Source organism: Pieris brassicae, chromosome 10 (genome assembly GCF_905147105.1).
Source record: "Pieris brassicae chromosome 10, ilPieBrab1.1, whole genome shotgun sequence".
Classification (NCBI taxonomy): Eukaryota; Metazoa; Arthropoda; class Insecta; order Lepidoptera; family Pieridae; genus Pieris; species Pieris brassicae.
This window is the reverse complement of record NC_059674.1, coordinates 15,421,626-15,435,016: the sequence shown is the minus strand read 5'-3', so window position 1 is coordinate 15,435,016 and position 13,391 is coordinate 15,421,626. Positions and strand designations below refer to the sequence as shown.

Genomic DNA, 13,391 nt, shown 5'->3' with positions numbered 1-13,391 from the left:
GTTTTGTGTTTTATTAAACCTTTTATAAAATATAGTTAAAAGGCATAACATATTGTAGTTTACATAGCTATAAGAATAGAAGTAAATACATGTTTCATATTTATTACATTAAAGATCATAATCCAGATTATTTTTTATGTTTTTTCATATATACAAAACCTTGTCTTATATATGCCAATACTCCAGGCACATTATTTGTGTGTTCCAAAATTCTCACCACATACTTATTATTCTTCAGTGTTGGGTTAATTTCTTGCACTAAAATAGAACCAGCATTTAAATTATATTTAGAATTTTTATAAGGGATATGGGGGAGGGGAGATATAAGAATATTTTGAAGATGCAATATTTGAAATTCATTTTCCATTTAAAATATATATACATTCTAAAAAAATACATACATGAATATTTTCCTGTTTGTGTATTTCGTAATAGCCTTATGGAATACTTCTCAGAATCTCTTTTTGATTGAGTGAAAAACTGTATAAATATTACTTGTTGATCTATCTGTTTTGATTCTATAGTGTAATAAAAATTAAGGAAATTTTTATAACACCTTCGAGCCATCAATAAGGATTCATGGGTTTCCTTGATTTGATTTGTGATAAGTTTATGATCTGTAAATAAAGGAACAAAAAACATTAACAATTACACTTATAACTTGAGATACTGTAAAATTTGTATTTCTATATTATCTATCGCTGCTAAAGAAATGTATTCTACCTTGTTTAAAACTTTCATATTCATTTTGCTTTTGAGATAATTTTTCGAGATTTTCATCGATTTCTTTTTTTAAATTCTTGTTTAATTGATGTAGTATATCTAATTCTTCTTCTAACGTATTTGCAGAATTTGGACGGTATGCGGGTTTTTGTAAAATACAACGATTATCAAACAGATTTAGTATATCCTGTGTATAATTTAAAACACTGGTCTTAAATATTCCATACATTTTTTCTTCTAATTTATCGAAATCGAGGAATTCTTCTGTAGCATGCATTGTTTAGAGTTCTTTCAAACAACGCAATAGGTTAGGATTAAAAGATTTGAGATTATGAATAAAATATATCTTTAAAATTAATTTAACTCACGAAGCACTCACACCTCAATCAATAACACAATTTGAAATAACGGCAATCCAAACATAAATATCACAGACTATTAAGACTAAACCAAAATCCTTAGACTAGGAAGACTATCCAAAATCCAAGGTCTCCACCAAAAGCTAAGATAATGTGTTTTAGGTAATATGACCCCTGCGTGATCAACACAGATACGTAAAATTTCTTTGATAAGTTTATTTTTTAATTAAATAGTCACCCCTGTTTTAGCAAAAATAATCTGTATGGCGTGGCTGGTACTATATGCCGAAAAAAAAATTAATAACTAAATTTTTGTAACATAGAGTATTAATAGATATTGCTTATTTTTTTATGGAATTTGAATACCCTCTTGATATGGCCATATCACGGGAGCCCACGCAATGGCTTATCTATATGTGATTTATCTAACGGCCTATGTTCACACTCAGTACTGACAGCTGACAACATTTGCCTGACTTTTGCTTAATAATAAAATGTAAATTTTTATCTGTCATAGAAATTACTAATAAAACCCCTCGAATTTTGATTTCATTTTCAATTCTAACGTAATGAAACTTGAATTATATATCATAGAATCATTAAAATAATTATTCAGTCCGCAAGAAGAAAAATGTTTACAAAGAAATAATTTTTATGAATATGTGTTTTTTTTATGTGACTGATCTTTCTCGTGCAAACGAGACTCACTAAAGATGGTACCTATTTATATTATTGTAAACTATTAATTTTCAATGACCATATGCATCTAATTTAACTGCTGATTTGTACAATAATTACAGTACACTGTTTTACAGCTCTTCGTTAAAACTTTTATGCTGCTAATTACCAAGTGGATTGTAAATCATTATGTTGCATAGTGAATCTATCAAAGCAAGTACAAAGACTGTTGGGATTCAACATAGTATTCAACAACGTTCATTTATTAATTACGGTTAATCAAATGGGCCATTGTCTTAGCTGTTTTTATAACCAGACAAATGCCGATGTTGTAACATCGCCAAATACGGAGAATGGTAAGAAACATAGATGTAAATTAAGCATTAATTATAAATTTAGATAAAAAATAAATTGATAGGTGCAACTGTGAATATCATATAAAAACTGTCTGCAGGTATGTCTGTGAATATATTCAATAAATCTTAATATTTCAGATATAGCAGAAAATATTGCAAGTAACGAAACACCAAATTTAATGACATCTGAATTTCCTCAAGAAGAACCATTGTTACAGAATAATGAAAACCATATAAATTTGTATAAACCCAAATCATTCCCAGCACAAAATACAAACAGAGTATGTTCAGCTTCTGAAAATTCAGCAGATGTACATGACATACAGAAAACATATAGTCATTCAGAAAAAAGTAAAGCATTTTACCATAACATAATTCCTTCCATTCCACGAACAATGTCATCATTGGGGTCAAGTGAGTTTAAGGTGTCTGAGACTAAGATCAACCAGTTATTTGATCAGTATAAAGATTCTTTAGAAGATGCTATTCTGGCAGAAGGGATTGAAAATTTATGCAATGACTTACAATTAGACCCTGACAATTTTAAAATCTTAGTTCTGGCTTGGAAGTTGAATGCTAGTCAGATGTGTAGGTTTACAAGAGCTGAATTTATACAAGGTTTAAAGAGTATGAAAACTGACTCTGTTAAAGGTATACAACTAAAATTGAGTGAAATATCAAACAATTTGAAAAGTGACTCTGAACAGTTTAAGGATTTGTATAGATTTACTTTTAAATTTGGTCTCGATGTCAGTACTGGTCAAAGAATTCTTCCTTCTGATATTGCTATTTTGTTATGGCGCTTAGTCTTTACAAATAATGAGCCTTCATTATTGGAGAAATGGTTAAGTTACTTAGAGAAGAATCCTCATATACGAGGCATTCCCAAGGACACTTGGTACATGTTTTTAAATTTCTGTGAGTTTATTGGAGATGATCTTAGCAGCTATGATGACACTGAAGCGTGGCCAAGCTTATTTGACGATTTTGTGGAATTTGAAAATGATCAAATGAATCAGAATGTTTCAAAAACTAATATAATTATTCAGGACTGAATTCCTATATTTGCCAAATTTTTAGATGTTGTAAGTACTTAAATATAATAAGACTGAAAATAATTACATTGGAAGGTCTTAATATAAAACCACTCTCTATTTACTGACAGCAGAGCCAGTTCAAGAATGTTGTAAATAATAGTATCTACTTGTGAAAAATAATTATATAGCTTTATAATAAGTACCTAATATAACATTCCATTATTGGAATTAGCTGAAATTTGTAAATATTCTGCCAATCACACAAGATTGCTTTAAAGAAACAATGTTTATTAATATGTACATATTATGTATTTTTTTTATCGCATCACAGTTAAACATACTTCAAAAATGCCTGACTTGCATAATATATTTTATTTTAAAGGTACCTGTCTTTCATTATCAAGCTGCTATTAATTTTTTATAAATGAATATACTGTTAGTGCTTGTTGGGAACATTTTATATTGCTATATTTATCCCTATTAGTATGAAGTAATAGACAGGCTATTTTATTATGAAGTTTAATTTCAACATTGCTGTACAAATCTTTTGACAAGTACCATCTCTGCCAAGCACTTGTCTAAAATAAAAATAATACTAGAATTAAATAAATTATGCATTTCTTTTAACTACCAGGTAAATTAAATAAAAAAGAAACAAAAAATGGAGCAGTTTTAATAAAATTTTATTAAATTTAAACAAAATATTATAAGTATGCAAATGTTCGTGCAGAGTCGTGCGGCGAATGTGGCACCCATTAAGATAAAGGCACTTTTGGCGCCTCATATACTTCTTTATGCAGGTCTGTCGCCCGACCTTTTCAGGCCCCAGAATACTTACATTCGCCAGCACGATTATTACCACTAACATACATAAAATACCGATAATAATTATTATACATCGCCCTAAATAAAACTGATTATGTTAAAAAAGCTGAACATTAAAAAAGAAAATATATATTCAACAACTGGAAGGTCAAACCGACACAAAGACTCATCTCCCAAATCAGTATATAATAAGTACTCTTGTGTTTGTACCGACATTAATACTTTAGAAAGTCAATTTAATGAGGATAAAACCTGAGAGCTAAGTTATACCAGACATAGTGGGTTAAGGATATAACTCTGATAATGAGTTTAGAGCAATCCAAAGAATTAATTTCATGGAAATTATAAAATACGAAAGAAATACATTGGAATCAATAAATTATTCATATTTTAATAACTATGTATTACCAAAACTATGTATTGCATATTCCTACAAGTAATGTGTATATAGAAAAATATACAAACCATTATATTTAATTTTATACATGCAGTGTTGCAAAATGAATTGAAAAGTTATACAAATATGATATCTCTATTTATGTAAAGCACACAATAGATATATCATTACATAGTAATATTTTTAAAAATTAAGTTGGGATACTCAAACTCTGAATTGGGAGCAAGAGGTTAGCATAAAATTATCATAACAGATAACACAACAAACACTTCTGGTAAAAATTAAAATGTCCTAAAATTATACATATTTTCAGCAAAATGAAATCTGACAAAGCAAAAGCAAACAATGTTTAAGAATGTGTCAAACTGCTTTATTACACTAGTAAGCCGTTGATCATCCGCAGTACCACATCTGGAGTAATTCTGCGTGCTCTTATTATTTCATGTAGCGAAGAATCAAATTAAACTATCATAATTTTAAGAGAACGACATTACAATAATATACACATCCTTACTTTACAAACCCACATCGGCTTTCATATCGGACTTTGACGTATAAAAATATCAACTTCTGCTTTATACTCTGCGGGTACACATGAAATAAGAGCACTTAGAACGCTATCACGTTAAACTGTAGAAAACGGAACACCACATATATGGAATAAATTTAACAATTCGTATTTATTTAGTTGGTGTCATTAAAGCGCACTAATTAGCAGGTTTTATGTATAAATGTCAGTAAAATGGTTCCATACAAACTATGCTAATGAAGAACTCCACACTTTGTTTATATTACAAGGTCAGATATAGCAACATTTAGATATTTCTCATAAGATTCATATGAATTTCGATTAAGAAATAGCTAATGATGACGAACCACCCGTTATGGAACGAAGCGTAAAAACATTTATCCATCAAACACTGTTATTGATTTACTTGAGGTTATAGCAACCTTTAACTTCTGTTCACAACATTTTTATGAATCCAATTTTCGATGTTTCAAGTATAAATATTAATGTCAAATATCAGCTTATCCAATATTTTAAATAATCTACCAAACATTCAACACTGTAATATAAACATTAATAATAAATATATATATATGTAAATATCCATGGCCCAAATAGGAACAGAATTTAATGTTGCTCAAGTAATAATTTCACCAACTCTCCTTAAACGTTTAGGGGTTATTTATAAAATGAATAGTTAATGGGATAAATTTGCTTATTATGATCTGGAAGTTATTTATTTTTACGAAATTTTGGTGTTGACGTTGTATGGCAGTGGATATGAATGATTTGTGTGAAACTAGCTTTTCTATGAATCCGAAATCTGTTATGCTCTCACATGGATCCCAAAGTTGAGGATTACATATTATATAGTTGCATTCTCTGATATATAAGATATTGAAAGCCTAACCTAACTAAATTACAAATTGTAGTGCCAATTTTATTCAACCACTTTGAGAACTTTGCCGATTGCAATTGTTTTATCTGAAAAAACAAACAAAATATGATTAGTCTAAAGAAGAGGTAATTAAAATATAGCTTCTGTGTATAGGTAGCAAATCAAATAAGCAGACATACATTGTGGGTTAGAGGAGTTTAGTCACAGACAATTGTTTACTAAGGAAATGCTTTAAAAAAATCTCTAGAGTGGAACCTCTCAAAACTTCTATATGGTTGAATCTCTTGTTATACTAACTAGATCAAACTCATTATTTTAAAATAAAGGGTACAGGCATTAAATTATAAAAATACATACTTTCATCTCTTAATGTGAACCTGCCCATCTGCGCAAATTTTTTAAAGGGCTCGAGGCAAATGATGCCGGCACACTCTATCCTCATGATGGCCACTTGGTCCTGCTTAACAAAGCGTGGCCGCGTCTTTGACTTATCACCGGTTTTCTTATCAACTAGACATATCAGTGCCTGGAATTTACATAAGTTATATCAGTTTTAATAAATTTTGATAAATGGCATGTTTTTGCATTATAACAGTGAAAGAATATTTGAAATCAGCCAAGTAGTATTTTCACACAAACCTACAAATGGTTCCACATATTATAGTATTAGTATAGATAAAGTCCAATATGTACTTTATGGTATATGACATATACCTAATTCATAATATAACTACATATGTATATTTACACTGGTATTTGGTGTTCTTACAATGGTTCTTTGTATGTATTTAAAAATTTCTAATAATTTACGAGTTGAGCTGTTACAATCAAAACAAGTGACCTACTAATTATGTTGATTATAAATGTCATGTTTGGCATTCTATTAAAAAAATTAGAAAAATCCTTTAAAATACTAATACACTAACTAATTTGAAAAGATGCTTATCGATAAAGAGCTATTTAAATTATTTACCTTTACAGTGACTTCTTCGGCAGCACAATGTATGTGCATAACGGCTGAGTATCCCGCACAAATAATGGACTTGTGTTCCAAAATTACTACTTGAGCATCAAATACCTGCAAAAAAAGTCTAAATGTAGGTATGTTTATAGTGAAGTTTTGGTTTGTCCTTTGATTTTTGTTTTAATAATATATATATTTTTTTAATAAAATAGGGGGCAAACGGGCAGGAGGCTCACCTGATGTTAAGTGATACCGCCGCCCATGGACACTCTCAATGCCAGAGGGCTCGCGAGTGCGTTGCCGGCCTTTTAAGAATTTGTACGCTCTTTACTTTTAAAATTAATAGAATTCCTGATCTTCATGACTGATCCTTTTTCTGTTCTTTCCTCGTTCTAACCTCCAAACAAGGATCTTGGAAATACTTTTGCTACAATCAACTATGTGTGACTAAAATTGCTAGTTAATTTCATTGATATAGATGCTGGATATTTACTTTGGTCCACACCAGTCACACCCGGGATATGAAACTGATACTAAGATCTGTTGTCTACGCCGATGAGGAAACTCAATGCACTAGTAACATGGCAATATAAAGGTTTGGCTATTATAGTTTGTAACTATAATTATATCCTACATATACTTTTTGATGACTGCTCAGCCCCCAGCTTATTGAAGTATCAAGACAGTATACTTACTTTACCAGTAGTAATAGGATCAATAGTATCACAAAGTACAAAACCAGGTGACACATCTTCTTCTTCAATTCCTTTAAGCTTAACTTTCACATTTTCACCAGGACCGATTGATGTCACTTCAATATCATCAGACCATAGTTGATCTACAGTCACGTGAACCTTAAAAAATGTATGAATATATGTTACATAAAATATATAAATAAGTCTTTATTTTATTATTTGTAGTGGCCAATTTGTGTATAGACTATTTAGTTTTGATGCTTTTCTTTTGGCTAAAAATAACTTCCATTAAGGCACAGGTATGATAACAATATTAATGGTGGTATGCATTCATAATATTTTTATCAACAGCCTTTGATGAGCCACGACACTGAAGGGAGTATATTTGTGTTTTCTCATTAGCATACTCTTAAATAGATGAATCAGGCATATTGTTTAAAAAACTTTATTTTATGTTACAAAAAAAAATGGTGTATGTTGAATATTATATAATATATAGGGAAAGTGTAAACATACCCTGTTAGGCATTAAAAATAATAAGCTTCCCTTGCGGGTAGTGCCAGCCTCAACTTTGCCCATGAGCACTGTTCCCATATCCTTATATTTGTCAACCACTGGCATTATAAATGGGCCGTCCATCTTTCTGTTGAGAGAAGGCAACTCATCAATGAGTTGAATGAAGGACGGACCACGGTACCATGGACATACTTCCTCTGACACCTGAAAAACGTTATAGATACATATAAAAAGACATATTTTGTAATTATACGTATAAAATATTTCTTAAATTATGATGTTAAAGTATTATTCTGTCCATGTTTTTGAGCCAACTACAACACAGTATCTTTTTAAATAGATATGCTGTTAAGTGAATTACTTTACATTAGTAATAAAAGTATAGTAATTATTACTAAGTATAGTACTTTGCCAGGAAAAGAAATATTTTTAAATTTATTAAGCACATATTGGACTTGTCGAGAATAGGAAAATAGGTATAGCAGAAAGGAAATTAGAAACATCAAATGGAAAAAATGAGATTATATCATATCTTACTCTTTCCAATAATCCTTGCCCAGTCTGCCCAGAAACTGGCAGGAAGGATAAGTCTTTAGCTGGATTAAATCCTAGTTTTTTCAGATATGGCATAATTTTGTCTCTGCATTCATTGTATCTGGAAAGAAATACTGCTTCATCAAATATTTGAAAATTTATGAAAAATTGGGTCTAAATTGATTATCACATATCGTAACTAGGATTGATGATGATCCATAAATGTTTTGGAATAGTTTGACCAGATTCAACTAATGTTTTACTTGGATAAGGTAGTAAATTTACCTGTATTTATAAAAAAAAATTATTTATATTTTATTAAACTGTTATAGATATGTTTTTCAAGTAAGTCAGGATCCAATCCAAAAACAAATTAAATGAATGGAATATTACCTTTTTTCTTCCCAGTTGACAGTGGGATCATCCATTTTATTAACAAGTGCTACTAAATGCTTCACGCCAGCCGTTTTCGCTAACATGGCATGCTCTCTCGTTTGTCCCCCTCTGTCGAATCCCGTTTCGAATTCACCTTTTCTCGCCGAAATTACCTTAGTATAAAATTTCATTCAATGTCTTGTGTTTGTTATTATTTTTATTTTCAGAAATAAATATGTACCAAAAAATTACTCATAATTACTATGGTAGGCTTACATTTTTTATGTTGGTCTAGTAGCATATCTACAATACAACAAACCAATAATGAGTTGGTGTAAAGGCATCATGAACCCCACCTGTGCGCTTATGAATTCCATGTATGCAATCATTTTATCAAAACACAACTGGAATGTCTTAAAGGGTTTTATATATATAACCCTATGTATTTATAAGTATCCAATTCTGCTTAGATGATTAACAGTCATTATCATATATAATAAGTATAAGATTTCACCAATTTTGTTAACTTTTAACTTCTCTTCAAATAGCCAATAATACATATAAAATGAATTCCAATAAACAATTACATGGAATGCTGCATTTAGTAAATATATTGGAATATCTTAAAGCTACTATGTAATTATGTCCAGATATTTGAATTTATTGTTTATATATACTGTATATGTCTAGCAAGGTAAGGTTAGGTTAGGTTGATTGATCATCCTTTGTTGACATAAATTATTATGGAAGATTTTGTAATATGGAATGCTGCATATTACATATTAAAAATTATAAAGACTAAAGGATCATGCCCTTATTAAATTTATATAATTTTTAAGTAGATATGATTCTCCCATAATATTCACTCTTGAATTATGTATATAAAAAATAAGAAATGAAACATTTAATGTTACCATGATTTTGAATATGTGAATAATTACATAGATAAGATAATACTCACAAGAACAGCAAGGTCGGCCTGAGCAGCACCACCAATCATGTTGGGAACGAAACTTTTGTGTCCTGGCGCATCCAGGATAGTGAAATGCTTTCTGTCAGTCTCAAAGTACGCCCTTCCCACTTCCACCGTTTTTCCCTTGTCACGTTCTAGTATGAACATTATTAATTTTATTGTATTTCTACATAATGGAAAATACACTTTTATTACAATCATTACCAGTTCTGTCATCACCATCACCAATGGACTGACTGAGTGTCAGTCCATTTTACATGGCCATAATATTGCAATTATTTTATTTTATAATTAATATTATTAAACAGTGGGATTTAATATGAGATAAATTTATACATCAGGAAAATAAAAATTATATACCTTCTTGGTTAGTATCAAGTGCCCATGACAAGTACCATGATTCTCTAGATTTCTCTCTGGCCTCACGCTCATATTTTTCTAATGTTCTCTTATCCACCATTCCAGTCAATGACATGATTTGCCCACCAATTGTAGATTTACCAGCATCTATGTGACAAATATTAATATTGCCTTAGTTATAAATATTAGGAGAGTTTTAAATATTCTCATTCTCATACATGTAATTGAAACAGATTGATTGTAAGAGAGTTATGGTGAGATGTAATTGAAGGTTGTTTTTTGATTTAAATAATAAATACAATACTGTGAACTAAACAGACCAAAGACAGACAATACAGCAAAAAGGTTTGTTTGTAATACCTTAAACCATATATTCAATTTAAAATAGCAAAGGTGGCTAAGCAAAATATCTTAAAAATTAACTAAAATGTGTTAAGGCAATAAATAAAAATTAACCAACATCAAGCACTCACCTACATGTCCAATAAATACAACGTTTACATGTTCCTTTTTGCTTCGCGTGTCCTCCACCCGTGGAGGTTTTTTCTTAGGAACTTTCTTTGCCAATTCACCATCCTCCTAAAACAAGTACCAATATAGTACATTTTTTTTTTATAAAAAAATTACTATTTAAAATATTATCTATCTTTATATTCATTATTCGCGTCTAAAAGGCATGATAGTAGTCATTTTTTATGTAAACAAACTCATACTTAACAGCAAGGACATGGATGTTTTAAGAAGTGATATATAAAATTGACATAGTCACATGTGCTAACAATAAACTATAATATAAATATGGATCTTGTAGCTTTATTTAAAAAACTTTGATAGTTGTTGATAGAAGCATTGGCAAATATTAACAATTCACAAATATGTGGTAAACAAGAGACAAAAAATGTGTTGCAGACTAATACATGTTTCGAAACATGTTTTTGTTGTTAATATGGTTAGTTTTGTTTTGTAGATGAGTCAATAGGAATTTCAAGTAAAATCAAGATTAGCAACAAATAAAGTTCAATGTGTAGCAGTGTTAATATTTGAAAGGTTTGTAAGCTTCTTGCTATAATATATAAAGATAAGTAAATAATCTTTCAAGAATTGAGTTTGGACTTTAGATACTACATGTGTTCCATATATGCGCATTTTGCTGTATTTTGTAGCAAATAGCAGTAAATGTCTTTAATTATTACAAAGGTAAGATTTTTCGACATGACATGACACTTTAACAAGCTAGCAATGAAGTCTAGTTTATACCAACACTATATAATTCCATATGCACAAATAGCATCAACACTCCAACTGTAGGGGATTCAAAAAAGATATAAACTCATGCTTATTAGAGGAATTATCACCTGTGGTTCAGTTTCCTCTTCATCTGCTTCATTGTTGTCTTCCGTAAGCAGTGCATTGTCTGCTTCATTTTCCCAGCTGTCAGCAGTTGGTGAGCTGTCGTCTGGTGGAACTTCAGGGACAGGAGCCACTGCTGTGGCGGGTGGAACAGGAGGAGGCTCTTCAACACGTGGTGATGCTGAGGCTGCGACATTGTCACCATTATCACCTTCACCACACCCTGAAAATTTAATTAATTTAAAAATTAATATTAGGTATAAAGTTAATGGACCAGATGGAGTGTATCCCATTAAATAAATTTACATAAAACACCTTAAAGAAATATATTTCAAATTTATTATGTTTATGACTGAAGAGTTTCCACTTCATAGTTTGAACCCGCAATATAAAGTCAAATATTAAATTACTTCACACATAAACTAAGGCAAACATTTTTTTAAACCAAATGTAAATGGATTTACAATCAATTATAATATACATTTTGTTTTATACAATATGAGGGAAAAGTGTACATTTAATATGGGCCATGATTAAAAACTATTTAAAAAACATGCATAAAGTTAGCAGCTACAAGCTCTAGGAAATCTAGATAAAAGGTATTATGACTATACTTGCAAGACCTGTACAACACTAATACTACAAGCTTCAATGAACACACATTTTATATTAATTAAAATCACAGGGGCTAATCATTAGTCATTATTTGTTGTTGTACTTTTATTTGCATTAACATTATCTACTTTAACTTCCGCTTTGAGACTTTTTAAAAAAAAAATTTAGTTTTAAAATCAACTGACATTAAAATAACTTTAAATTGCAAACCGGGTACTATATATGCAAGGTACAAGTATGATAAAGGTTCAATATACTATGCAACAATGTGTAGTCTAGATTTAACTTCACCATTAATTTTAGTCTCCATCATCTCAATGTAAGACTTCATTTATTTTCGTAATCAATAAGAGAAAGTTTAAGAATGTAATAGTAGTCACGCCGCGTGTCTCGACATAACCCGTTAGAACTGGATTCGGCAAAAAAAAAGTCATCACACGCAAGTTAAATAGAAAACGTATTTTTTAATATTCCAACTTTAACCTTAAAGGCTAATACATAACAGAATGGAAAAAGATATAAATTCAATGCAAATAAAATCCAGGTATTACAAATAATGACATGACATACCATTCATGACCGGACTTCCTTCAGAGCTCGTAGGACTACTTTCAGATTTTTGTGACTTTGTTGGTGATTCATCCTGAGAGGCTTTAGTACAAAAAGAAGGCACGAATTCCACGGCATTTACGTTCAACGTGGAAAATGTTTTCGGAGACAACTCATTAGAATCATTTGCACCTTTTTCACCCACAACTTCAGCTTGATTTTCCCATGAGTCCGGAGCACCGTTATTGGACATTTTGAAAAGCAATGCAGTCTAATATTTTGTGTCTTCTGCTTTACTACCTATTTTAATAATAATTCGCGTTCTTTTGTCGATAGATCCGCGTGTGTCTTTATCTCACACACCGGAAGTACATGGCAATTTGCCAAATAAGTTATGTTAAGTGAAATATTTTTTGCAATCCTATATTCATAGGAAATAATTATAAAAAAATTTAAGATAATTATTTTTGGGTCTAATTAATACAATTTAATTTTTTAAATCATTTGTTTAATGTGAAAAAAATATAAGTTGCATTAGATTAAAATGACTACATCCGGTACATTGCCATGTACGACTCAACACTTTTGCCTAAATCATTGTCTGAAGCTAAATAATATTACTATACTAGTTTTACAATTAAATTATATTTTATCTAAAGTACTGACTGATTAATTAAAT

At 30.3% G+C, this 13,391-nt stretch overlaps 3 protein-coding genes across 5 annotated transcripts; 1 reads left to right on the top strand and 2 right to left on the bottom strand.

Annotated features, from left to right (window-relative positions):
* Window positions 1-34: 34 nt before the first annotated feature.
* LOC123715015 lies at window positions 35-1,156 on the bottom strand. The gene is made up of 3 exons (XM_045669785.1): window positions 724-1,156; window positions 402-617; window positions 35-258 (listed from the first exon to the last, which is right to left on the bottom strand). Exons 1-3 carry the CDS (start codon window positions 998-1,000, stop codon window positions 128-130), a joined length of 624 nt encoding a protein of 207 aa, XP_045525741.1. The 5' UTR covers window positions 1,001-1,156; the 3' UTR covers window positions 35-127.
* Window positions 1,157-1,593: 437 nt separating this feature from the next.
* Window positions 1,594-3,772, top strand: LOC123714818 (DCN1-like protein 3). Of its 2 annotated transcripts, none has more exons than XM_045669372.1 (3): window positions 1,594-1,798; window positions 1,898-2,116; window positions 2,255-3,772. In XM_045669372.1, exons 2-3 carry the CDS (start codon window positions 2,044-2,046, stop codon window positions 3,169-3,171), a joined length of 990 nt encoding a protein of 329 aa, XP_045525328.1. In that variant the 5' UTR covers window positions 1,594-1,798; window positions 1,898-2,043; the 3' UTR covers window positions 3,172-3,772. The 2 variants fall into 2 exon arrangements, with proteins under 2 accessions (XP_045525328.1, XP_045525329.1); XM_045669373.1 differs by having other exon boundaries at window positions 1,883-2,116.
* A 43-nt stretch (window positions 3,773-3,815) lies between these two features.
* LOC123714817 (eukaryotic peptide chain release factor GTP-binding subunit ERF3A) lies at window positions 3,816-13,089 on the bottom strand. 2 transcript variants are annotated; one of them, XM_045669370.1, is made up of 12 exons: window positions 12,734-13,089; window positions 11,554-11,771; window positions 10,672-10,777; window positions 10,199-10,345; window positions 9,827-9,972; window positions 8,884-9,038; window positions 8,494-8,611; window positions 7,957-8,160; window positions 7,441-7,599; window positions 6,755-6,859; window positions 6,139-6,307; window positions 3,816-5,867 (listed from the first exon to the last, which is right to left on the bottom strand). In XM_045669370.1, exons 1-12 carry the CDS (start codon window positions 12,963-12,965, stop codon window positions 5,824-5,826), a joined length of 1,803 nt encoding a protein of 600 aa, XP_045525326.1. In that variant the 5' UTR covers window positions 12,966-13,089; the 3' UTR covers window positions 3,816-5,823. The 2 variants fall into 2 exon arrangements, with proteins under 2 accessions (XP_045525326.1, XP_045525327.1); XM_045669371.1 differs by having other exon boundaries at window positions 12,905-13,088.
* Window positions 13,090-13,391: the final 302 nt, after the last annotated feature.

What these genes read in the sequence shown, in the direction of transcription:
- LOC123715015 (XM_045669785.1), bottom strand. Translation starts at nt 1,000, where the DNA reads ATGCATGCTACAGAAGAATTCCTCGATTTCGATAAATTAGAAGAAAAA. An exon ending in ATATGAAAGTTTTAAACAAG is followed by an intron (nt 618 to 723) that starts GTAGAATACATT and finishes CTTTATTTACAG; the next exon opens with ATCATAAACTTATCACAAAT. An exon ending in ACAAACAGGAAAATATTCAT is followed by an intron (nt 259 to 401) that starts GTATGTATTTTT and finishes GTTCTATTTTAG; the next exon opens with TGCAAGAAATTAACCCAACA.
- LOC123714818 (XM_045669372.1), top strand. Translation starts at nt 2,044, where the DNA reads ATGGGCCATTGTCTTAGCTGTTTTTATAACCAGACAAATGCCGATGTT. An exon ending in ATCGCCAAATACGGAGAATG is followed by an intron (nt 2,117 to 2,254) that starts GTAAGAAACATA and finishes TTAATATTTCAG; the next exon opens with ATATAGCAGAAAATATTGCA.
- LOC123714817 (XM_045669370.1), bottom strand. Translation starts at nt 12,965, where the DNA reads ATGTCCAATAACGGTGCTCCGGACTCATGGGAAAATCAAGCTGAAGTT. An exon ending in CCGAAGAAGTCACTGTAAAG is followed by an intron (nt 6,308 to 6,754) that starts GTAAATAATTTA and finishes TGTAAATTCCAG; the next exon opens with GCACTGATATGTCTAGTTGA. An exon ending in GTTCACATTAAGAGATGAAA is followed by an intron (nt 5,868 to 6,138) that starts GTATGTATTTTT and finishes TTGTTTTTTCAG; the next exon opens with ATAAAACAATTGCAATCGGC.